A 25,113-nucleotide genomic window follows, 5' to 3' on the forward strand; every position below is an offset into this window, starting at 1 on the left:
AGTGACCCTAAAGACCACACACTCGGGGAGTATTTGAATTTTTAGCAGAATTTTTAGCGGCAGAACCACCGAACGCTCCAAGCCCCGGCGCTGCCCCGGTGTCGCTGTCACCGAGCCCGGGTCCCGCCGCCCCCGCCCCTCCCGCCCCGCCAGCGCCCCTGGCGGCCGCCGCCGGCATCGCCCCGCCCCGCCCGCGCAGGCCGCGCCGCCATGGCCGCGCTGCACGCCAAGGCCGGCGGGCCCCCGCAGATCCCGGACACCCGCCGGGAGCTCGCCGAGCTGGTGAAACGCAAGCAGGAGCTGGCGGTGAGCACCGGGGAGGGGCTCGGTGAGGTGCGGGTGGCGGCGGAGCGGCTGGGGGAGCGGCGGGGCCGGAGCGGCGCGGCCGGGCCTGCTCCATGCGCGGCGGTGTTCCCGGCAGGAGACGCTGGCAAACCTGGAACGGCAGATCTACGCCTTCGAGGGCAGCTACCTGGAGGACACGCAGATGTACGGCAACATCATCCGCGGCTGGGATCGCTATCTCACCAACCAGAAGTGAGTGAGGGGCGGAGGAGGCGCTGCCCGCCCGGCCGGCCCCCCCCGCCCGCCCGGCCCCGCCATCGCCCCTCTCTCTGTTTCAGGAACTCCAACAGCAAAAACGACCGCAGGAACCGCAAGTTCAAGGAGGCCGAGAGGCTCTTCAGCAAGTCCTCGGTCACCTCAGCAGCGGTGAGTGCTGGGATGAGCCCTGACCCTGTGCCCATACCTCTCCTCATCCCTGTCCCCATCCCTTTCCTTGTCCCCATTCCTGTTCCTGTTTTATCCCCATCCCATCCCATCTCTGTCCCTTGGTGCCTCAGTCCATCTGGGATCACCTCCGGAATGATTTCCCCATTTGAAATCCCGTACCTGTCCTGACTCCCTGCCCTAAGCATCCCCATCCCACCCTGCAGCCTCTTCCAGAGCCCCTTTCCCAATGTTTGGGGGTGGGCGGGTGCCTGTCACTGGTGTCACTGCTGTCCCCTGGCTTTGTCTCTGCCCCTGAGCCCCGGTGCCACGTGGGGCCATGGGCACTGTGTCTGTGTGACCTGGGCTCCGTGCTTTGAGCCCTGGGAAGTGAATCCTTGCTTGGCTTGACATCCTGTTTGCTTTTGCAGGCTGTCAGTGCATTAGCTGGAGTGCAGGATCAGCTCATTGAGAAGCGTAAGTCCCTTTGTCATTTCTCTCTGAATTTGGGAAGAATTACACTCTCCCCACCGTTCAGCCCTGTCTCAGCCTGGGGTCTGGCTCCCCTTCCCAGCCCCTGTGTCTGCTGCCCTCAGACTCCTCCTGACTTCCCAAGTTCCTTCCAGGCTCAGGGGACTTTGTTGTGTGTGAAAGGGATTGAAATTGGTTTGGTGCTCTGTGGAGGAAGAGGCTGGACGAGCTGAAGCCCTGCATCACTGTAGATGTGTCAGTCACAGGAGACCTGGGGAGGGACCACTCACCTCCAGGACACTGAGAAACCTTTTTGTGACCAGCACCAAGTAGGATGTGGTTCCTCAGTGCTGGAGAGCAGCTTCCTGTCCATCCTGCAGAGCTGTTTCCCGGGCTCTGTGATTCACCTGGTGCTGCAGGGCTCAGGTGCCTCTGCTGCTGTTCTGGGGTTGTTTCTCCCCCACTCAGGGCTGTGCCAGGAGCTCACCCTGGTGCTCACCTGGCTTTTTCCTGCTCTAGGGGAGCCAGGCAGTGGCACAGAGAGTGACACTTCTCCAGACTTCCACAACCAGGAAAATGAGCCCAACCAGGAGGATGCTGAAGAGCTGGATGGCTCCGTGCAGGGTGTGAAGCCCCAGAAAGCTGCTTCCTCCACTTCCTCTGGGAGCCACCACAGCAGCCACAAAAAGAGAAAGAACAAAAACAGACACAGGTCAGTGGGACCAGCAGCCTACTCACCACACCTGGACAGTTGGCTGGGGCTGGATTGAATTTATTGCCTGAGGAGAACACGTTGGAATAACCAACAGGCAGCTGGGGTCAGTTCTTTGGGTGGTTTTCCTGGTTTTGGAAGAGGAAGGGAGAGTGCTGAGGAAGTTAAACAAGCAGCACAGGGTGCTCACTCCAGCTGTGGCACTTCTGGGCAGCTTCTCCAGCTCTCCCATCTCTCCGGGATAAAGCTTATTCCTTCCAGCAGGCCCTGACCTCCTGAGCTTGCTGCTTGGTTTCTGCAGAGCCCAGGAGGACAGGAATGTTAGTGCCTGCTTTGAGGGAGGGTGGAAAGCAAATGGGAATGTTTTTGGGGGTTTGGACACTCCCTGTGTCTGGATTTCCACTCCAGCCCCTTCCAGCTCTCACATCCCAACCGAGTGTCAGTGCTGGCATAGAGGAGTTGCTGTGTCACCTTCATCTCAGAGTGTTTGTTATTAAACTGACCTGAAATTCACGTGGAACAGATTCCTTGCACTCTTTTCTGGTTGGATTTACCTGTCCAGCTCTGCCCCTAAGGCATTATGAGGGCAATGAGCTGTCCCTGTGCCCTCAGCCCAGGCTCTGGCAGTGACAGTGCCTGTGAGTCAGGCCCTGAGGGAGGAAAACCCTGGAGAGGAGACACTGCAGAGCTCTCTGGAAGAATTGCTGAAGCTGGGGCCTAAGGATTTCATAGAAGTAATGGAGCTTTTAAAACCTGAGAGTTTTAAAAGCTCTCTCGGAGCCAGTCTGTGCTGGCTTTGAGCTTTGGCTCTGCCTAGGGACAGGCTCTCCTCTTTAAGGGACCTGCCATACAATTAGAGAAAGGGTTTGAAGGGGGGCTGGGGACAGTTGGGGTGGGGACACGAGGTAGGTACTATGCTTGAAAAATGCTTAACTCCTTTTTTGCCTTCATTAAGTGTTGAGTCATTAGCATGTCTTTAATTCTTAGGTCAGAATTTCCTTCCTACAGCAGCCTGAATTGGGCAAATATCCGAAAGGACTGGATGTCCCTTTGGTTCCCCATGAGCTGGGAATCCAAAGAAGTTCAAATCTCTTTTTTTGCCTGTAGATATTTGGAAGAAGTTCAGGAATAACACAAGAAACTACATCCGTGAACAAGTCCAGAGAAACAACCTGTAAAACTGAAGTACAGCTTAAGAAAACTGCCATTTCAAACAAATTATAAAATATTCTCCCTGGACAAACCATGGCCAACAACATGGTGGGGTGCAGGGCAGGTGCTGGAACTGACAGAAATCTCTTTGCTCTGGTCCATGGCCCGGACTTTAGGGACAGGAGCTGGGGGGAAGCTGCCTCCCAACAGGTTGTGTGGCTCTGGGTTCCTTCACATCCCCCCTGTGCAGCTTTGGCTGGACAGAGGAGCCCTGCCCTGCTCACCTGTGGCAGCTTCTGTGTTCCCAGGCCCCTTCAGACACTCCGAGGGGCTCAGCGAGGCAGGAACTGACTGTTTGTAATGCTTAGCAGGGCCAGATAGAGAATTAAAAACGACAAAAAGATCATTAAATTTCTCTGTAATAAAAGCTCTGTTAAAATTGTGATTGCTGTTACTGAGTATCCCCTAAATTTTGGCAGACAAGTCCAAACAATTCTCGAGTATGTCTAGGCTAAAAACCCCCCAGCAGCAGCGGGCAGCGAGGGCATTCCAGGCCCTGCAACCCCACAGGTGCTCCAGCCAGACCTGTGGCTCTGTCCCCTGAGGGGTCTGGCATGACAAAGAGAGAAATAAAAAGAAATGTTGGATTTTCTCTTTATTCAGAAGCTCTTCCTCTTGCCAGCACACTCTGGGGAAGGGGAGGTGCTGGGGAGGGGCCCTGCAGGAGCACGGCCTCGCTGCCTTCCCCTCTGGGGACCTTTGGCTCCAGGTGCACACAGGGCCTCAGGTGTGGCTGCAGAGGCTGTGCTGTCCCTCTGCTCCCTGCCACACCACAGCAAGGCCAGCGTGGAGATTTTCTGTGTGCTCAGCTGGGTTTGAGGGAGCCCAGTGCTGTTTGCTCTTAGCAGTGCAGTCCTGGAATGGGATTCCATGATCAGTCCTGCCAGCTGTGGGCACAGCTGTGTCTGGAGGCCACTTGTATGGGGGGTGGGACAGTCACCAACCTGCTCAGCTCTGGCCCAACGTCCCTGGGCCACCACTGCTGGGGACAGCAGCGTTGGGGTGTGGGGGGAGCAGCCCAGTGCAGGGTTGGGGACAAAGTTCTGTGTCACCTCTGCCTGAACCAGCTTTGCCTTGCCCTGGCAGCCCAGCCCCCTCCCCAGCTTCCTGACCCTTCCCTTTGGTTTTCCAAGCCCTCGGGATCCTGTCCTGCCCCTGGGTCTGGCAGCTGCCCCTCCTCCAGCTCCTAAAATCCCCTGTGTGACCCAAACCCACCTCTCTGCTAACACCTCTTGTTCCCAGAAATCCAGTGGGGAGGGGGACTCTGGATTGCCAAGCCAGAGTGCTTTTTGTGTCCAGTCCTGGTTAAGATATCTGAAGAACCTGATGGTGTTTGAACACTGGCTTTATTATTTATTTCATTTTATTTTTTAGCGATCTCGCTAGGGTGGCTAATCAATTAATTGATTTAATTCATTAGTATATTAATTTCTATTGCTTTCTTCCTTTCAAATGCTGCCCCTCAGCCCGTCTGGCATGTTTGATTATGACTTTGAGTAAGTTTGACTTGAATTAGTACTTGTGCTGTGTTGTTAGTGTGTAGACACCGATGTGCCTTTTGAGACCTCGCTAACCCCTAGTTTATCTGTTTAATTGTAGGTATGTATATTAGGTTAGGCTGGGAAGTTTTTTTTAAAAACAGAAAAGCGTGATGGAGGTAACATTTTATTTAATAACTTCAGCAAATTATAAATTAACTTCACTCTTCTTTACCTTTCTGTTTCATATTTGAATAGATAAAACTTTTTAACTTTAAAACCTAGTTTAAAAACTGATTCTTTTGGCTTTGCTGCTTAAGGAGATAAGTATAGACTTGGATATTTCCTTTTGGAAAAATGTACTTAACTCAGTAATTTTGGCTCATATAATCCCTGTCATCCTAACTCCTCTCTCTATCCAAGTAAATAACTCTCAGGCTATGTCTGGCTAATTACCTGTGGCATAGCTACACCTCTGGCAGATTAAATTAACATAAAGCATGCCTAGTTCCCCTTGTTCACTGCCTAAGTGCCCTGTGATTGATTGTGCCCCTTGATTAACTGTCTGGGAGTGGATGGAATCTGCTTTTTGGCAAATAATAACTCGGCTCTCCTGTGCTGCTCTCATGCCCAGTAACCCTGGGAACAGCCCCTGGCTCAGCCAGCTGGGAGTGGATGGATTAACCATAGTCTGTCTAGCTGTGCCCTGTGCAGTAACTCTGGTGTTGGGTCAGGTATTGACATGGACGTTTCTCTTGTCTTTCCAACCACAGGATTGATCTCAAGTTAAACAAAAAGCCAAGAGCCGTAAGTATCCGTGCTCTGTCTGTGTTTTCATTGCTCACTGGAAGGGCTGGCTGACTCACAAGCTTTAAAAACCCTCCTGCTGCTGCTGCTGCTGCTGCTGCTGTCATTTGAGTTCTTACTGTCATGGTTGAGGAGTCGCAGTGTGAGATCAGCATTGTCCCCTGGCTGTGACAGCAGCTGAGCCCAGGTGGGCTCTTCTGAGCCCAGGTCACAGATAACTCCTGGGTGCTTCTCATGGAAAAAGCTGCTTTGCGTCCTGTTATCTTGTCATGATCTGGAGCATCAAAAGCATCTGGTTTGAGTTGATACTCAAGGTTGGAAGGGTCCTGCTTTTCAATGTTTAGCTACGAGAAAAAGATCTGTTTTGCCTGCAGCTAGTGGTGTGTGAGATGAGAGAGGACTGAGACCCCCCAGCTCCACGAGCAGAATCGGAGGTGGGAAGGTGTTAATGTGCAATGTCCTTTCTCTGCAGGACTACTAGAGCCATCAGTGCTGATGCTCCTGGGATTTAGGTCTGTGACTCCCCACTGAGAAGCCCTGAAGCACGATGGCAGCTGCAGTGACTCTCTCTAAGGGACTTGGATGGGGGGAGGAAATCCTGGACCATGTACTTTGCATCATTTTAAATCACCTGAGTTGCAGGAAGACGAAGGTGGTGTAGTAGTGGTAGTAGTTCTGAATTCCTGACTGTTCTGTGCTTCCACCTTGGTTGGGAACTTGCTGAAAAGGCTGATACTACTGCCCCCTGTCACCTGCAGACCCACAGAGAGGCATTTCCTTTTCCACTGGAACTGGGGTAGGATTCAGTGTGTCCCATCCACGTTGTGAGACTTAAATTACTTTTGTTGCTGATATTGAGCTTTGCAGGTTTGGTTTTTTTTGGTTTTGTTTTATTTTGTTGGTTTTCTTGTGCCTTTTTTAAAGCTGAAGTGTATAGTTACAAGTTGACTTTGGGTTTTTTTGTTTAGTCCGTGTAGTGGAAGGTTCTTCATTTTGTGGAGCAGCTTTGATTCTTACTCAAGCAGAGAAGAAGGCAGTTTAACCCTTTTCTCTCTCATTTTAAACCCCATCTCCCAATATTCCTCAGTGCATTAGGTGCAGGAAGGGCCAGAGCTCAGAGCCAACTCTTCACTGTTGCTGACTTTGGGTGGGTTCTCTTTTTAATACAAACCTCTGTCATTTGTACATAAACAATAAAAGTTCCATGTTTGTCTCTTCTCATGGTTTATTCAGTCCAAACTTTGACTCCTGCTGCTTTTTAGTGTCCCCCTGCTTTATGGGGACTTGCTGGGATTCTTCCCCTTAGGCTCTGGAGCTGTTCCTTGTCCCGTGGCCCTGGGAGGTTCTCTGGGTGCTTTCTGTCCTCAGGGCAGGTGTTCCTGAGTTCTGCAAGGAGTGCCAGGCTCTGATCTCCAGCTGTGTTTGGCTGATCCTGCTTCAGATCATGACTGGAATGTCCATGGTTCTGCTGGTGAGGGAATATTGCTTGCAGATCAGGGATGAGGCAGCTGGATTGTCCCTGGAGAGGGACAGGAATCATGGCTGGGTGTTTCTCTCAGCAGCCACATCAGAATCTTGCTGCTGCTGTTGAACTGAGCTGTGAGGAATTGCTTTACCAGTGCTGGGATGTGTTTGTGTAACCCCTGCTGCTGTGGGACAGGGGCCATGGGACAGGGCTGTCCCTGAGTCCCCAGAGTGTGCACAGCCCGTGGAACAGTTCTGCTGCACCTCTGCTCCCCTGGGGTTTGGGGTCTTCCTCAGCTCTCTCCAAGCACTGGGACTGCGAGGGAGCAGAATTCTGCTTTGGGCTGGGTGTGATCTGGGGATCAAGGCAGCTCTGTGTTTGTTCCTGGAGGGAGCTGGCTTATCCTGCAGGGAGCTGTCTCTGCTCAGGGACTGACGGCTGCTCCTCCACGGGGGGGTCAGGATAGAGCAGCTTAAAGGCCAAGCTGCAAAGCTGGCCTACTTCTGTGTTTTAAGCTACAGTTTAAGTACAGAGGGGTGGAAGATCTAGGAAACAGCATAATCTACAAGGCCTTGCTCCTCCGTAGTTCTGGAAAAAAGAATTCTCAGCTGATGGTTTTGGTTCCCTGGCCTTGGTATATAAACAGTTCTGCTGCTGCTGCTGCTGCTCCAAGCAGGGATGGCTGGAGCACCTGGATTTCAGAGGCTGAAGTCTCTGCTGCACCTCTGCCCTCGAGGAAAGCTGCCAGGCTTTTTTGGGTGGAACATTTTGGAGAAGCAGCAAAGGGCTGCTGTAGCTGGGAGCCTGTGTGCAGGCAGGTTGTGTGGCAGGGCCAGTTCTGCATTCCCTCTGACACATTGGGGTGCTGCAGGGACAACACAAAGTGCAGCCATTCCTGCCTCTGGCTGTGATTGTCACCGAAGGAGGGGACAGCCTGTTCTGCAGCCTGAGGGGGGCCCATTGATGGGGCAGAAAGAGAAATGGCACACACCTGATTCAGTCAAAGGATCAGCTGTTCCCCACTGGGTCCTGACTCCAGCAGTTGTGCCTAAAACTTCCATTTGACTTCTGAACACTTCCTAAAGAGCCTGAGTGACTACAGACCCCAGGATGGCCAGTGCCTGGGCACAGGAGTCAGAGGGAGCTGCACAGACTTTACCTGAAAGCTAATTAAAGCTAAAAGTAGTGGCTAGAAATATATCCCGAGTCCTTTGCTTGTGAGAGATGAATCCTGAGCAAAGGAAAGCGCAGAAAAGCAGCCCCTGTCCTTACAGACCCCAAAGGTGGAGCGTTAGGGAGACGCTAATCCCTCACAGCCTCGTCACCAAGAGGATTAGGCAGGAGTTCATCTGGCTGCCGAGGGGCAGGAGGGGCGCGCCCGGGGCACGGCTGGGTAAGGGGGCAGCGGGGAGGGCGGGGGTCCCGCGTGTCCGCTCCCCTCTCGCTGTGCTGCTCACGGCGAGCCGGCACAGAGCCCGACCCTCGGCACGGCTGCCGGGCCTGAGCCGGTCCGTGTCGGGCCCGCAGGGGCCATGGGCCGGCAGCGAGCCCCGGCCGGGCCCTGCTGGGGGCGGCTGCTGCGCGCTGGGGGCCGCCGGCTGCTGGAGCTCTGCGGGACGGCGCTGCGGGGGCTGCGGCGGCTCTGGAGCCTGGCGTGGGTCGGTACCGCACAGCCCTTCCTTCCCCAGGGAGCTCCCCGAACCTCGGCCGGCTCCAAACGGGGCGCGGGGCGCTGCTGGGGTGCAATCGCTGTACCGCTGCTGGGGGGGCTGGCGGGTGTTGCAGCGGGGGCAGGGTGCAATCCCTGCACTGCTGCTGCTGCTGCGGGCGGGGGAGCGCCTCACCGCAACACCCGGTGCGGGAGCAGCAGCCTCGTCCCTTGGGGGGTGCTCGGCTCAAGGCCCTGGGGACGCCGCTCCAGGCTCTGCACAGTGCTCAGGGCGGGTGCGAGCCCTCCTCTCCCCCAGGTGCTGCTGATGTGCTACAAGAGCTGCTGGGATGGCGCCTTCCAGGTGACCGAGGAGGTAACGCCCCGCTGGCAGAGCCCGAGCCCTGGGCAAGCCCCGGGACAGCTGAGCCCGGTGCCAGCGCCTGCTGGGTGGCACCAGGGGGGCTCCCCAGGCAGGGCTGGTGCCAGGGGCCAGCTGGGCGCAGCTGCCCTTGGACCTGCGAGTCCCCACTGTCCGTGTTGGCTTCCAGCTCGGCACAGCCCTGCAGCTCAGACTGGAGGGGAGCGAGGAGGAGGAGGAGGAGGAGGACGTGGACTCAGACTCTGCCTGGGATCCTGGACGGACAGGTGGGTCCCTGGCCCAGGAGTGTCCCTGGGGCTGGCAGTGCCATGGGGGGTGGCAGGAGCTGAGCTGTGCTGCCAGGGCAGTGGCAGCGGCGCGGCGAGGCCAGCGAGGCTGTGCTGGGGAGGCTGGAGGCTCTGGAGGCCGATGTCCGATTCCTCTGCACCGAGCTGGGGGCTGAGAAGCTGCTGTGGAGCAGCCGGTTCCTGGAGCTGCTGCGGGAGCAGCAGAGCCTGCACCAGCGGGTGAGTGCCAGGGGGTCCGGGGGGTGCCAGCCCCTGTGACAGCCCCGACCCTCACACCCTGCTCCAGCTGCAGGAGCTGCCCTGGAACAGTGGGGACAGCCCCGAGCTGCCGGGGGAAGCAGAGGACCTAAGTGCCAGTGGGAGCGAGGGAGAGAGCCCAGAAGGTAGAGGCTGAGAGCTGTGGAGGGGCACGGGGAGGCAGTGGCTGGGAGGGGGCAATGTGGGTGATCCACCAGCTCCCACCTGGGCACTGGGTGGCACTGGGCAGCCCGGAGAGGGAGGTGCTGGGAAAGGCTCCCAGTTCTGTTCCCAGCAGGAGCCTGGCTGGGTGCTCCCACTGGTGTCCCCTCTCTCCTTTGCTCTTTTCCAGGACACCCGTGGATGGAAACACCTCAGCAAGCACGTGGCTCCATCCAGCAGACAGGCAGAAAATGTAAGTGAAGCTGTGAGCAGGGCCTCAGCAAACCAGGCAGGATCCACACATCCCTCCCTGCCCAGGATGCTGCAAGTCCCACCTGCACCCCTGTATGTGCCTCCATCCATCCCTTGGTGCTGGCTGGGCCTGGCCCCATCCAGCAGAGCTGCAGCCATTCCCCAGGAGCAGGAGCCAGCTGGAGGCAGGTCAGGACAAGCCACTGGCCCTGGGTCTGCCCCAGGACACGTCACAGCCCTCCTTGCCCAGGGCTGCCCCTGGGCTGACTGTGCCTGGTGAAGCCCAACGTGGAACATCCTCCTGCTCTGCTGCTTGTTGGGAGTTCCAGGAACAAGAATCTGGTCAGCACCAGCTTCAGTCACCTTGCACTGGGGTGAGGGATTGCAAAACTCACCCAGTGACTTCCTGATGGGCCAGATCCATCTTATCCAGCTGTTCCTGCACATGTCACAACCCTGGGCTGGCTCCTTCAGACAGGGGTCAAGGGCAGCTGGCTCCCCAGGCACTGCTGAGGGTCCTCTGCTGGCCACAACACCTGGCCCAGGAGCCTGCAGGGCTGAGGGGCTGCCCAGTGCCCGGGCCTGGCCCAGCACAGGGGGCTGTGCCCTGCCCCAGGCTCCCCCTGTTCAATACAGGCAGCTGCTCTCCATCGCTTGTGTTTGCCTAGTCCTTCCCCAGCAGAGCTGGGACAGCTGCACCAGAGCCCTGCAGACCCCCAGCTTTTTGGGGAGGGGGGCAGGAAGAGCTCTGGCTGAAGCAGAGCAGGGACCAGCACCCACCCACAGCCAGGGCTGGGCTCCAGCAGCAGCAGCAGGACTGGCAGGGATCTGTCCTCCCAACATGCCTGTGCAGCTCCCACATGCAGGGAACTGATGCAATGCCAACAGCACAGCCTGACTCACCCTGCACCCAGGGACTGCCCCGTGCTGCTCAGAAATGCCACAGAAAACCAGGTCCTGCCACTGAGCTGGCAGGTGCCATGGGGGCCCCAACTCCTGCAGGAATCACAGCACCCTCCCTGCTGGGACCACCAGGCAGTGACAAGTCCTGCTCCTGCTGCGGCCACCATTCATCCCTCCTTGGCAGTCCTTGGGCTGGAAATCCCCAGCCAGCCCACAGGGAGCAGGGTGCAGGAGGAGGGTGACATCAAGCAGCATCAGAAACAGCCACCAGCTCTGCACCCCCACGGAGCAGCCCCTCCCCAGAGCACCTGCAGCAAGGCAAGAGCCACCTCAGAGGCCACAGAAACCTTCCCCAGCCAAAGCTCCTGACCTATTGCTTAACCTGAGGCTGCATTTGCTCCAACACGCTTGTGCAACACTGCTCCCCAGCCCTGGCCTGCAGGAGGGCTGAGCAGGCTGCTGCTGCCCCAGACAGGGCTTTGGCTTCCAGGGGCAGCCCCTGCCCTTGGGGGGCTCCGGGGTATTCAGGGCCCTTAGGAAAGCATGTGGCTGGAGGGCGAGTGCTGACAGCATCCTGACAACACACACAGATACAATGGGTATCAACAAACCAACTGCTTCTGGCCTGCAAGTGCCAGGAACATTTCTGCATCCCTTGCACAGCAAAATTCCAGGATCAGAACCAATTACTACAGCAATAGGTTTTGCTGTAGTAATTTAATTTAGATATTTGAAATCTCTTAGAATACCTACAATAGAAAACATCTTAAAGAGGAAATGAAAGAGGTAGCACCACCATCAGCACCCCATCCCACCCCAGCTTTCTCCCACTGCCCTGGGGCAGCACCCAGCTCCTCCCCAGCACCTTTCCCTCCTCTTGAATGCAACACTGACTGCAGTTACTCAATTCCTGCAGTCCAGTCTCACAGGGAGGCTGTGCTGCAGCTGCAGTTTGGGGTACAGGGTGCAGAGCTGCTGCCATGCTCAGCACATCCACTCCTCTGAGCAGCAGCCCAGCAGGCTCAGCACTGGGGGAGCAGGGGGTGGATGCTGAACCTGCTCCCATCACTGCACCCCCGTGATGTTGCACACACCCCATCCCTTTCCCACAGCCTGCACAGGAACCTTCCCCATTCCTGCCTCTGGAAATGCTTTAAGCTGTTGGAACTGAGCTGGCCACATCCTGGAAACTCCCAAGGGGAGAAACCAGCTGAGTTCAGATGGAAGTTCAGGGAGCAAGGGCAGCGGGGAGATGAGCAAGCCCTGGGGAGCAGGCTGGCCTGCCTGGAGGAACCAGCCTCTCCTGAAGCTCAGCACGAGGCTGCAGTGGCACACAGCTGACAGGATGAGGGCTGGGAAGCCCCTGAGCACAGGAAACCTTCAACAGGCCCATGTGTGACCTCCTTCCCTCCAGCAGCTCAGAGAGCTGACACAGATCTGACCCAGTTTGGCAAAACACCCAAAAGCAAACACCCAGCATCATAGCAGGCTCTACCCCCAGCCCCAGGAAGTGCTAAACCAGAGGATGCACCCCAAAACTCCCACCTGAACAGCCCCAGCAGGGTTCCAAGGTGTGCAGGCAGGCAGCTCCACCACTCCTGGCAGTGAGGAGTGTGTAGGGGAAAAAATGAGCAGCAGCAACAGCTCCAATCAGCATTGCCATTTGCCCAATCTCTGGCACCACAGTGAGCTTGGGGAACGGGGACACAACACAGAACTTTGTGTGAATGAGGAGAAAACTCAGAGCACAGCAGTGGGGTTGGGGCTGGGCTTGCTGGCTGCCCCAGCAGCACACACAGCAGTCTGAGGGAGAAACCCAGATCTGTGCTAGGGCCTGACCCTCCCAGACTACTCCATGTGCCCCAGGACTGTCACTGCAGGAGAAACATCACAACCCAGGTCAGTCAGCTCCAGCTCTTCCTCTCCTGGTTGTGATAATGAACCTCTGCACTGATCCCTTTAATTGTCTCTCAGGGCAGCTTTGAGAAGCAAAACCAAACATTTACCCCTTTACACATCCTGTAAAACTAAAATTACCTATTGTCCTTCACAGGAACACCAGCCTTAAAATCCTGCAGCATTTTTCAACTACAGTTCCCATTAAGGACAGCAGCAAACTCCTCACCTGGCTAAAGGTGTGCTCAGATCCCTGACACACCTCTCCATCCCCCCCACCCCACACACAGAGCCACACGAGCTCTGTCACTGCAGTGACAGCCTCAGAGGCTTCCTCTCCCACAGTCAATAAAGACTTCAGACTGAGAGCTGCAGGTTTGTTTTGAAATGCAGCTGGTCTCTGGGAGCACCTGCCTCCCTGGTTTCTGATTAACTACAGAGCCACTGCCCTGTGGTAAATGAAGAGCACAAGTTTCAATACAGACCATAAAGTTATTTAACCAGTGAGATAAGAACATGCTGCGCTGCAGTGGAGCAGGTGGGAGGGGAAGATCCTTACACCACAAGGTGAGCACTGATATTCCTGCTGCACTTCCAGTCCATGACAAATCTTCAGGGCAAAACCTGGACATGTTACCATTCACATATTCCACACTGAGTATCTGTCACAGATGTACTGTAACTGGATAAAATATGTATTTGTTTCCAGGCTGTACTGTGGAATTGCTCCTTAAAGCCAAACACAGTCCATGCTGATTCCAAAATTGCCAGGAGTGTGGCAATTCTGCTGCTTTAAATGGCAATAAATGGAGTTTTATCACCTGAGACACCCACGCTGTGGTGCTGAGTGAGAGCCAGTGCTGCTGCTCATCCCACCTGCCCCAGGCACTGAGCAGCCCCAGGGAAGCCAAATCAGCAGCAGACACTGCTCATGCCCTTATCTGCCACAGCACATGGATGTTTTGGTGTCACTGCATCGATTAACAGCCTGTCAATAACAGCCCTCAGACTGCACACAGAGATCAAAACCAGTCAGAGGAACCCCAGGGAGGAAGGATCATTTCTCTGGCTTCCCTGGAAAGCCAACCAAAACATTGAATGTTCCTCCACAAAGCCACCAGAGACCAAATATGTCAACTCAGCAGTTTTTATTTCTATAACACAGTTTTTCTTTGCCAGGGCTGTCTCATGGCTATTCAGTACATGACTATACTGCATAGTGATACAGAAAGTTCAGCAAGTGTCAGCTGGGGAGTACAAAATGTTAATCTTCTCATTGCAAACAGGCAGCAGATACCAGCATTCCACCAGAAACCCAAACCCACCTTGCCAAGTAACACGTGGCTGAGGTGAGAACAGCATTGATTAAAACTGCAAGCAGCAAGGTGCTGAACAGTAACATTAAAAACCATTTTATCTGTAATTTACAAATATGCAAAGTATCAGGTTACTTAAAATTAAGAAGCATTTTGCTTACTAACATGAAACATTACTAATTTGTAATGTATCATTATTAACCAGGTATACAGGTTCCTGTGTCCCTGTGGTCTCATGGCACATGGTGCCAGTCTGGGCAGGTCATTCCTTGGACAGCAGAGGGAAGAGCAGAACAGACAACCCTGCTCCCAGGAGGGTTTCAGGACCAGCTGCCTTCCACTCTCCCCTTCCTAATTTGCCACTCAATAACCTTGGTTTAACCACAGAAGGGCGTATTGTATTTAGAAAACAACAACACACACAGATACAATGTGTATCAACAAATCAACTGCTTCTGGCCTGCAAGTGCCAGGAACATTTCTGCATCCCTTGCACAGCAAAATTCCAGGACCAGAACCAATTACTACAGCAATTGGTTTTGCATATTTAAAATCTCTTACAGTACCTACAATAGAAAACATCTTACAGAGTAAGAGGAAAAGAAACAGTCTTGCCAAATAATTCTTATTCTGCAATTCTGGATGCTGCTCTAGTTGGGCACAGCCAAGGAGACAGGGGAATATTGGTGAGGAAGAAGAGGAAGCAACAGCTTTACAACACAAAATATTAAAGACTCCTCAGGAAGGCCCCTGGCAGCAGTCCAGATGTGACTGCAGCTGTTCTATTGCTGTCTGAAAGCAAAAGGCACATAATAAATCCTTGTCAGTGCTGTACAGAGCCAGCCTGGGCCAGAGACAGTTCCAGAGCAGCACTCACAGCATGCTCAGCTCACCCACCTGCTCTGACACTGCAGCTGTCAGCACATACCCAACACACAACTCACACACAGCTCTGGAGCAGTGTCCAGCCACTCCTCAGAGCAAGGACTGTGCTCCTGGGAGCTGAGAGCTCACTAAGCACTTGTGGTCCATGGGGCACAATTACCTCAGGAAGATCAGCTGAGGTGGGAGGGGTGTGGAAAACATCATTCAAGAAGTGCACCAGTGAAACCAGTCAGATAAATCCAGCTCCAGATTACATTTATAACCCAATATTTGCCACAGATCTGAATGGTGGGATTTAGTAGAAAGGATTAGTCAGGACCTAACAACAGCATTGACAAGGCATTTGGGTCCTCAGAAACTAGCCTTAGGCCACTACAAAGGCAGCACTCACTTCTCTCACATCCAGTTATGGACAACTGCAGGAGCTCAGGGTGTGCCAGACTCCCATGAACCCCAAAGGAACAGTCCTGCTCCAGAGCTGCAGCCTCCCTTCCTGCTTAGCCCCTGGGGAAGGCGGGATGCCGGGGTGTTCTCACCTCTCCCACAGGCACGTGAGCTGAAACAGAATTTGTTGTGAGCACACCACCTCTGGCACCCAGTACTTCCAAAGGAGTAAGAAGGAGCACTCAGAAGGCATCTGTGGCAGCAGCAGAGGCAAACCCAGCCCCTCAAGCTCTCCCCATACCTGCCTGCCCTCAGCACCTGCCTCACACACCCGGGTTCTGGGCCTTGTAGGTGAGGATCTCTGCTGCCAGCCTCTGGGGGTCCAGCAGCCGGGGGAAGCGGCTCATCACAGCATCCACCAGGTGCGGGTGGAAGATGCCGCACAGCTTGACGTGCACGCTGGCCCTCTCCTCAGCAAACTGCTCCGAGGCAGCCCAGGGCCCTGAGTCCCCGTAGGGCGGCCCCGGGGCCCCGTGCACCGGGCGGGGGCTGGGCACACCGGGGGATCTCACCTGTGGCAGAGGGTAGGGCTCAGACCAGAACTCCCGGGAGCGCGGCAGGGCGGCGCCGAACTCACCGGGCAGGCTGTACTGCCCCGCTGCACCCGTGTGCACGGGCACTCCAAACCCTGAGAAAGAGTGGGGTGCCCCTGAGCGAGGCATCTCAGGGCTGTACTGCAAGAAGCTAGCACCAGAGGAAGATGATTTGTGGGAGCTGTGGTTGTAAGAGACCAGACCGTTCTGCTCTAAGCTGGGGGAATGTGGGTAGACGGGTCTCTGCCTGCCGCAGGTGCAGACGGGCACCTGCTCTGTGTGGGAATGGTCACAGTGACTGGTACATCTGTGAGGCCACATGTCAGACAGCTGGTTCTCCAGAGAGCCAATGCCTGAGTCGAGATGCTCCTGAGAGATGTAAGACAGAGAATCCATGGGAGGCTGCTGGTACCTGTCAGGAGAGACAGTGCCTGACACACAGCCTTTGGCCTGAAGCACAACGTCGCTGGGCTTGGCTTTGTGGGCCAAGCTCTTCCTCTCTGCAGAGACCTTCTGTACAGAGCTTTTGTCACTCTCCGTGGGCACAGAGCACAAGAGCTCTGCCTGGGAACCCCGCTTCCCCTTCTTCTCCTCCTTGGCACTGGTACTTCTGGTTGGAGACAGCCTCGCGTTGGCACGGAGCTCATCAGCTAACGAGCGCTGCGGCTGGTTGATCCTTTCAGGATGGTAGAACTTACACTTAATTCCATAAGTGCATTTTTTCCCTGTAAGGAAAGCCAGAGCATGAAATGACCAGCTGGATTTGACTAGATTATGAGTGACACTTGCACAGGCACGTTGTTCTCCACATTAAGAGGGTAGGTCTTACCATAAGGGCACTGCTGTTTCTTGTGTTCTGGAACTACAGGTTTCTTCCTGAGGAAGTTATCCAGGCTGGGGCCATGACGCCCTAAGGGATCATCTGGAGGCATAAACCTAAAGAAAAACAAATCTCAGTCAGAAGGAGTTCATGTTTTTGAGTTGAGGTTTGGTTTCTTCTCAAAGCCTCCTATTTCATTGAAGATCCAAAGCTACCTGAGCCCTACAAAGCTCTCCCATTTCCTGCAGAGATAATCCTCCTGCCACCCAGTCCACACCAGCACAAAATGCTTCCCCTTCAGGCACAGAAGAGGCTCAATGCCTGATTGTCAACCAGAATTGCTACCTGCTGCTAACAATTGTCCTGTGAGGAAATCACACCCTGGAGCTCTCGTTGGAGCTCCTAGCTCCAAATTAGGAGCAGCTACTGAGATGCCACCAACTTCTTTTGGCTTTGTATCCTACAGCCTTTCATTATTTCTTCACTAGCATTTTGCTCTTCTCATGCATCACTTGCTATTGCTTCATTAGAAGAAAGTCACACAAATCTTTCTTAAAAGCCCAGGAAGATGTGACTATGATGCCATGGAGTGGCTACCTAAAACAGAGGCTAGCCAGAGTTAGGAGAATAAAATGGTATTTCTTAAAGTGGGTATTTATTTATCAAGGTGGGTATTTATTAAAGGCCTTCAACAGGTACACTTTGGGCAGAGCAAAAGCCTCAGACAGGCTACACCCAAGATGGACCATGGTCAAGAGTTTTTCACACAAATATGAGTTTGGTCTATTTGCACATCAGGGGTTAATTGTCCAACTACAGCTTCAGGTAATGAAGTCATATTCCCCATTTTGCTCCCCTCCCTCCAATTCAATTTTGTTTATACTTTTCAAGGCCTGAGGCAGAGGGTGCCCTTGATTCTCAGGCCCAGAAGAATTGTATTGTCTGACTGTCACTGAAATTTCCTGGAAAAATCCCCTTGCCCAGGATTTCTCTCCTGGGAAGCTGAGAAGCCTCAGAGAAAAAGGAAAACAATATTATCCCATTTGCTTCTCCTGTGTTTTGCTGCTCTGGAATGTGGTTGGAGATTTGTTTATTGAACAGGTGATTGTTTCATTGGTTTCATGTGAATTATTTTGACTTAATGGCCAATTGGTGCCAAGCTGTGTCAGACTCTGGAGAAAGAGTTATGAGTTTTCATGAGTACCTTTTAGCCTTCTGTCTGTATCCTTTACTATAATTTAGTATAGTATTCTTTAATACAATATAGATCATAAAATAATGAATTAGCTTTCTAAGAACACAGAGTCAGATGCATCATTCCCCCCTTTGTCTGGGAACCCCTCAAACACCAGATCTGACCAACATGTGACGAGAGCTTACTAACACTCCGTATGGAGTTCGGAGTCAAGCACTGATGCTGTACAAGAAATAAAAACACACAAGCTAAAACCAGAAGGCAGAGCCATACTTGTCATTGACAAAGGAGTACATCAGCAGGCGCTCCTCGATGAACTTCTTCCACTCGGGCCGCTCGTTCTGCAGGTCGCGGTAGGTGTCGTTGGACACCACGATGCCGTCGGACTCGTGGGCCAGCTTGACGATGAAGCGATCGTCGTAGCACACCACGCGCTTGCCGCCCACGCGCCGCGACGGCGTGAACACCAGGATCTTCTTCTTCTCCAGCTCACGCAGGATGTACTGGTCTGGAGCAAACACAGCTGTCAGCATGCCTGTGTGCTACTTGTGGGGACCCCAGGACGAGGGAAGAGATGAGTCAATCTGACTCCATCGAGATCAGAAGGCTAATTTATTATTATATTATATTTTTGTATTATTTTTATATTTTTATTTTATTATTTTTAATATTTTAATTCTTCCTAGTTTTCTATCCTTCTATTCTATCCTTCTATCCTCCTACCCTTCTATTCTTTAAATATACTATATTATATTATCACACTACTATACTATATTATATTATCACACTACTATACTATATTATATTATCACACTACTATACTATATTATATTATCACACTACTATACTATATTATATTATCACACTACTATACTATATTATATTATCACACTACTATACTATATTATATTATCACACTACTATACTATATTATATTATCACACTACTATACTATATTATATTATCACACTACTATACTATATTATATTATCACACTACTATACTATATTATATTATCACACTACTATACTATATTATATTATCACACTACTATACTATATTATATTATCACACTACTACACTATATTATATTATCACACTACTACACTATATTATATTATCACACTACACTATATTATATTATCACACTACACTATATTATATTATCACACTACACTATATTATATTATCACACTATACTATACTATATTATCACACTATACTATATTATCACACTATACTATATTATCACACTATACTATATTATCACACTAAAGAATGCTATACTAAAACTATACTAAGGAATAAAGAAAAGATACAGACAGAAAGCTTAACAAGAATGATAATGAAAAACTCGGGACTGACTCCTCAGAGTCTGACACAGCTAATGGTGATTGGTCGTTAAGTAAAAACAATTCACATGTTGGATAAGCAATCTCCAGGCCACATTTCAAAGCAGCAAAACAGGAGAAGCTGAGGCTTCTCAGCTTCCCAGGAGAAAATTCTGGCAAAGGGATTTTTCCAGAAAATATGACAGTGACACATCTGCACAGCCCTTCACGCAGATGAAATAGCATTATTGGGGCAGTCATATTTTCTGGAAAAATCCCTTTGCCCAGGATTCTTCTCCTGGGAAGCCTGAGAGAAAAAGGAAAATAATATTATCTCATTTGCTTCTCCTGTGTTTTGCTGCTTTGTAAAGTGGTTGGAGATTTGTTTATGGAACAGGTGATTGTTTCATTGGTTTCTGCTGTGAATTATTTTAACTTATTGGCCAACTGGGGCCAAGCTGTGTCAGACTCTGGAGAGAGAGTCACCAGATCCATTAGTATCTTTCTAGCCTTCTGTCTGTATCCTTTCTGTATTCTTTAATATAATATAGTATCAAAATAATAAACTAGCCTTCTAAGAACATGAAGTCAGATTCCTCATTCCTCCCTTTGTCTGGGAACTCCACAAATACAAGACATTATAAATAAACAAAAACATTTATTCTGTCTCTCCACAACCCAGACTGTATTCAGCCCTGCTCATCACTGTTCTGAGTTACTCAAATCTCAGATCTCTGCAAGCTCCCCTCAATTTGAATAATTCTGGCTAAATATGCTTCAGTTAAATACAAAGCATGTCCCTGCCAGAGGAAAAATATCAATAAATAAAATAAGTTAGGAAGTAGAGCAGTATTACATTCCTTATTTTCTGAAATATTCCAACTGATTCAGGCAAAAGCTGGCTTAGGGTAGAAGTTAATGACTAATACTCCCTGGTCAGTTCAGCTCATTACAGCTCTTACTACTCAGACTTTCCATTCTGAAGTTAATTACTGACTTAGCCAGAACTCTGCAAGCTCACTAAGTGACAGAGCAGTCAGCCTGAAAAGCTACTTTTAGTTTCCATATTTTCATACCTGTTATGAGTACATCTGGTCGGGGCTGCTCCTTCCTCCACGATGGCACAAAGACTGTAATATCCTTGTGTCCCCTGTCCCAAAACCACTGGACAGCCAGGAGGATACCTCGGCAGGAGAACACTTCTTTATTCCCATGGCTGCAAAGGAGAAAATTAAGACTTTAATCCCTTCATGATTCAGTACACACCAGTCAGGCAGTGCACAGAGCAAAGGGAGCTGGCAATTAGGACAAGCCTCAGTGAAGTGTTGAGGAGCACAGGCAGCAAACACAGATGCTTGTCTTGTGTAACAACACCCTCACTCAGGCCTGCCCAGCACCCCCAGCTCGTGTCAGCACCTCAGGATACCAGTAAACACCCAAATACTCACTGGGAGGGAGGCAGCAGCTGGAACTGTTGCAGCTGCTCTGAAACAGTCTCTGCTTCAAACCTTCTGATGGTTATTTTTAGCCCAGAGCACAATGTGACCCGAAACCCCTTTGTGCTACTCTGCCAGCTAATGCCAGTGACTGTTTCCTGCCAGGGTGCACTGTACCCTCACTGGGCCTTGCCTGCAAACTTGCTCTGACCACTTCAGGAAAACAAGGTATTTTATAAGCACTCTCATCTCAAGGAAAGATGATTCATTCCATGATGGCTCCAAACCTCATCTACAAATGCCCTATTTGCACAAAATGGCATCATCTCCTGTCATCAGTGCTAGATGAGAGAACAGCTCATGGCAGGTGGAGAACAAAGTTTGACAACCTTGTCAGAAGCCACGTACTGATGCAAAAAGCCTCCTAATTCTTCATTAGGTCATATCAATAAGTTTCCAGAACTTCTAGGAGGAAACTACCCCTCCTATTTTACAAGCACTAGTATTTACAGTGCAATCAGCTCTTCTGCTGATAGTGGATTTGGCAAGCTTGCAACACTTCTATTCCAGCCTGATATGTCACTGTGGGGATCCAACTGCCCATGTTCTGTGACAGCATTCTGGGAACATGCACTACACCAAAAGGGGAACTACTCTCACAATTCAGGAAGGTTTGCCTCACCTGGTCACTACCTGTCCCAAATCCTCTTCCTTCCATCTGCACCTGAATGGCATTTCAGCTCCCACCAGCCCCTCACCAGAGCCATTCCTGCAGTGGCACTGTTGCAGCACCACTACAGAAAAGTTTCAGTTCCCCTCCCAGCCTCACCCTTTCTTGAAACTACAAAGGAAGTTGAAGTGCTGTACAAAAGTACTTATTCTAGAAGAACTAAACACTTGGCAACAGAACTAACACTTAAAGAGACACCTCACACATCTTCAATAAGAATCCTAAATTACAAAAGGCTGAAAATTGCCATCAAAAGATGCTCTAAAAGTTTTCTCCAATATCAGATGGATTTAGCTATAAATAGCCTGGCACAGGTTACTACAATTTTTTTGGAGATAAGCGTGAAAAACAAATCCCGTTTGGTGGATTTTTTTTTTGGTTTGTCTTTGTTTTGGGTTGTTGGTTGTTTTTATTTTTTGAGTCTCTGCTACCAACCTCAAACCTCCAGAAGGCAGCTAATTGGGCTGATCTGATTTGGCAGCAGCCAAGGAAAAATTCCCTTAGAAGGAAGTAAAAGCTAATTTCCACCATGATTTGCATAAGTTTGTCAAGAGCTGTTGAGGGAGGCCGCTGTACATACTGCAAATGAATCAGCAGGGAACATCACACCATCAATACAGGAAGTTTCAGAATGGAATTCCCCTTCTAGCGAATTGCTTAAAAAAGCCAGACTGCTTCTCATGTCAGACCCTGGGCTCTGGCCTGCCCTGACTCACAGTTGCTATGATTTCCCCTCTGCATTTTGGGGTAACTTTCACCCCTAAGAGGCTCCTCACTAACAAACACAGCCAATCCTGCTCTTAAAGCCCAAGAACTGATCCAAGGTAAACTTTGTTGCCAGAGCCACTTATCAGCCTGGGCTCACAACAGGCCATTTTCCACAGTGCTCCCAGAGCTGTGGAGAGGGTAGAAACTGGAACAGGCTCTTTTCAGAGGTTCCAGGCATGGCTTTCACTCTCCTGCCCTGTTCCAGTGCCACCACCATTCCCCATTCGCCCTGGGGCTCACCTGTGCCCCATCTCTCTCAGTTCTGTTCTCAGAACTGTCAGCCAGGGCTTGGCAAAAACCACACCTGCAAACAAACCTCCACACAGCACTTTCACCTCAGACAAACCTACTGCAACCAACACGGCAGCTCCACCCGCACCCAGGGTTATTTTTTATAAATCTACATACACAAACATAAACAACAAAGGAGGTGGATTCTGAGCTGCAACAGGAAAAAGCTTTCAGGACCCAGTTCAGAAGCTGGTGTGTTAAATTTCAAGAGTCTGCTATGCAGAGGTGGGGAACACATACTGCTGGGGTTGGGGTGAGGGCAAGCAACGCTCACCAAAGTGGGAGCAAAAGCCAGGGTGAAAATGGGGACATCACACCAATAAATATCCAGCCTTGAGATTCTGAATGCTTCATGGGTACTGGGGGCTCTGGTCAGTGTCCAACAGAACCTGCTCCAGCAACGCTGGGACACATGAAATGCTGAGCATGAGTCACAGCCCTGCCTTGGTGACACCTCTGACATCTCATCACTCTCTCCCTGGTACAGAAATTCACCAATATACAAGAGGCACAATTTGGAGACAAGTCTCCAATGGAGCTCCATATTACAGAGCCTTCTCTAATTAACCCTGTGATTATGCATTGAGCAACTTCCTGCTACGGAAACTTACACAAAGCCACTAGTTGAGAGGACGACGTCTCTTCAGTTATCCCCCCAGCGCCAGAGCACAGGAGGAAGTGTCTGTTTCAAAGGAAGCACTGCTGGCCTCACCACTGCCCCGTGACTGGCGGCTCTGGGCAGGCAGAGCAGTGGCAAGACAAGCCCGCAAAGGCAAACGTGATGCTCGTCCTCGTGTGTCGGCGAGGCACCTTGGAAAATATTACCAGCCCCCTTCCCAGCACCCAGAAGCGGCTGCTTTGAGCAGGGCACTCACAGCTGTTCATCTCCGAGCCCTGGCAGAGCTCACACCGACAGCCCCGCGCCCACCCCGGACGCACCTCATGGCCACGTTGCTGCCATCGATGACGATGGGCTTCAGGTTGTCGCTCTCCGTCTCCTCGGGGCCGGGCGCGGGGGATTTGTTGCCGGCGCCGCCCCGAGGGACCAGCGGGGCCTCGCCGGGCTCGGGCGGGGCCTCGGGGCCGTCCCGCTCGGCCGGGCCGTGCTTCACCAGCTCCCCCAGCACCGTGTTGGTGTCGGCGCCCAGGCCCAGCTTCTGCAGCACGACGCGGATCTCCTCCGAGGAATAGCCGAGCTTGCGGAAAAAATCCACCTTCAGCTGCAGCTCGGGGCCGTCGCCGGGCCCCTCGGGGCTCTCGCTGCCGCTCATCCCCGCTGCGGGCCGGGCCGCGGCCGGCAGCGCCTCAGGCCAGCCCGGGGCGACGCTGCCCGCGCTCATGGCTCCCGGCGGGGGACTCGCGGCCTCCGCTCGCCGCCGGGACCTGCGGGGCGACAGCGGCGTTAGCAGCGGCTCCGCAGCCCGGCCCTGGCCCCACAGCCCGGCCAAACCCCGGCTCTCCGCTCCGCTCCCGGCCGAACTCCGGCCCCCCGCTCCGCTCCTCTCCCGGCCGAACCCCCGCCCCGAGTCCCCGGCCCCGAGCCCCGCTCCGCTCCCGGCCGAGCCCCCGCCCCGAGCCCCCCACTCTCACCGGGCCGCTGCCACCGCCGGGCTGCCGCTGCCTCTCCATGGGGCCAGGGCAGGGCGGGCGGCGGCCGCTTATTTATACGGAGAGCCGCGCAGGGCGGAAGGGCAGAGCGAGGGGTGGAGCGGCAGCCTCTGCCCGGCCCGGCCCAGTCCGCCACTGCCCGGCCCGGCCCTCTGCGCTGCCGGGCTGCCGCCGCGGGGCTGGGCTCCGTGACACATGTCCCTTGCACCACCTGTGTCCCAGCGATGCAGGTGGCCGTGATTCAGCCACTGGTGGCTTGTCAACCCGGCGGTGCGGAGGAGATAGGCGCTGGCAGGAAACATCTGTCACCTACCAGTGCCTGCCCCTTGCCAAGCGCTAAATCGCACCTGTGTGGAACTGCAGGGGTTAAAATCTTCCTTGTGAAACGTGCAAAAACTTCACATCTCTGACTTCTGATTAATCATGCCTAAACAATTTAATGAAGGTAGTTGCAAATTTGCTTCCCCGAGGCCATGTACCGGAGCCCAGCTCAGGAGCGAGGAACTCTCCCAGTTACAGGAATGCATTTGCATTCGTCTTCCTTGTGGTTACCCCGAAACAATCATTTTTCCTTGTCTCTGGCCGTGTCTGAAACCGCACTGTGTGCTCAACAGTAACACACACACACAGTGAGATTCAGATCAGAGATAATCCTTACTCAGTTCTTAAGTAGGTGCTTTCCCAACACTTCTTTCCCTTGGAATCTACTCCAGTCAGCATGAATTTAGCATTGTTTGTGTGCTTTTGCTTCCAGGCTGAAGTCTATTGCACCAGAAAGTATGGCCACAGACGTACTTCCTATAGGACATACCCCAAGGAAGAGGTACAAAGCTGAATCTCCTGATTTATGCAAAGCAGTGGCAGCAGCCACATGGCTCCAGCTTGGTGAAAGAAAAGCCAGGAGAGTGGGAGGCTGTTGGCTTCTCCACCCAAAAAGTCAGAGGGAGTCACGTGCCGTGCACACCTCGGAGCTCCTCATGGGTGATTTTGACTATTTTTTTTCTTTTCCACATTTGCAAACTGCTTTGAACAGTACTTTTTTTTTTTTTTTTTTTTTTTTTTTTTTTTTTTTTTTTTTTTTGGTACTGCAAGGGCTGCAGTTTCTGAGGATCTGAAGATTCACAGAACTTTGCTGG

At 52.3% G+C, this 25,113-nt stretch overlaps 2 protein-coding genes and 1 long non-coding RNA gene across 7 annotated transcripts; 2 read left to right on the forward strand and 1 right to left on the reverse strand.

The window, feature by feature from the left end:
* The first annotated feature begins 174 nt into the window (after window positions 1-174).
* Window positions 175-6,627, forward strand: MEAF6 (MYST/Esa1 associated factor 6). 5 transcript variants are annotated; one of them, XR_009489533.1, is made up of 8 exons: window positions 186-306; window positions 422-537; window positions 624-711; window positions 1,140-1,185; window positions 1,699-1,891; window positions 4,703-4,760; window positions 5,355-5,388; window positions 5,861-6,627. XR_009489533.1 is itself a non-coding variant. In XM_059868610.1 (7 exons), exons 1-7 carry the CDS (start codon window positions 211-213, stop codon window positions 5,867-5,869), a joined length of 582 nt encoding a protein of 193 aa, XP_059724593.1. In that variant the 5' UTR covers window positions 175-210; the 3' UTR covers window positions 5,870-6,627. The 5 variants fall into 5 exon arrangements, 4 of the variants coding, with proteins under 4 accessions (XP_059724593.1, XP_059724595.1, XP_059724596.1 ...); XM_059868610.1 differs by lacking the exon at window positions 4,703-4,760 and having other exon boundaries at window positions 175-306; XM_059868612.1 differs by lacking the exons at window positions 4,703-4,760; window positions 5,355-5,388.
* A 1,898-nt stretch (window positions 6,628-8,525) lies between these two features.
* On the forward strand, window positions 8,526-10,826 carry LOC132338784 (uncharacterized). Its single transcript, XR_009489535.1, has 3 exons — window positions 8,526-9,389; window positions 9,457-9,553; window positions 9,760-10,826. It is a non-coding gene; the product is annotated as an uncharacterized LOC132338784 (long non-coding RNA).
* A 2,927-nt stretch (window positions 10,827-13,753) lies between these two features.
* Window positions 13,754-24,059, reverse strand: ZC3H12A (zinc finger CCCH-type containing 12A). The gene is made up of 6 exons (XM_059868540.1): window positions 23,960-24,059; window positions 23,309-23,752; window positions 20,221-20,360; window positions 18,087-18,321; window positions 16,628-16,734; window positions 13,754-16,523 (listed from the first exon to the last, which is right to left on the reverse strand). Exons 2-6 carry the CDS (start codon window positions 23,707-23,709, stop codon window positions 15,529-15,531), a joined length of 1,878 nt encoding a protein of 625 aa, XP_059724523.1. The 5' UTR covers window positions 23,710-23,752; window positions 23,960-24,059; the 3' UTR covers window positions 13,754-15,528.
* Between the last annotated feature and the right edge of the window lie 1,054 nt (window positions 24,060-25,113).

This window comes from Haemorhous mexicanus, chromosome 27 (assembly GCF_027477595.1).
Source record: "Haemorhous mexicanus isolate bHaeMex1 chromosome 27, bHaeMex1.pri, whole genome shotgun sequence".
NCBI classification, from domain to species: Eukaryota; Metazoa; Chordata; class Aves; order Passeriformes; family Fringillidae; genus Haemorhous; species Haemorhous mexicanus.

What these genes read in the sequence shown, in the direction of transcription:
- MEAF6 (XM_059868610.1), top strand. Translation starts at nt 211, where the DNA reads ATGGCCGCGCTGCACGCCAAGGCCGGCGGGCCCCCGCAGATCCCGGAC. An exon ending in AACGCAAGCAGGAGCTGGCG is followed by an intron (nt 307 to 421) that starts GTGAGCACCGGG and finishes TGTTCCCGGCAG; the next exon opens with GAGACGCTGGCAAACCTGGA. An exon ending in AAGAACAAAAACAGACACAG is followed by an intron (nt 1,892 to 5,354) that starts GTCAGTGGGACC and finishes TTCCAACCACAG; the next exon opens with GATTGATCTCAAGTTAAACA.
- ZC3H12A (XM_059868540.1), bottom strand. Translation starts at nt 23,709, where the DNA reads ATGAGCGCGGGCAGCGTCGCCCCGGGCTGGCCTGAGGCGCTGCCGGCC. An exon ending in ACCAGATGTACTCATAACAG is followed by an intron (nt 18,322 to 20,220) that starts GTATGAAAATAT and finishes TGTTTGCTCCAG; the next exon opens with ACCAGTACATCCTGCGTGAG. An exon ending in GAAACAGCAGTGCCCTTATG is followed by an intron (nt 16,524 to 16,627) that starts GTAAGACCTACC and finishes CTTTCCTTACAG; the next exon opens with GGAAAAAATGCACTTATGGA.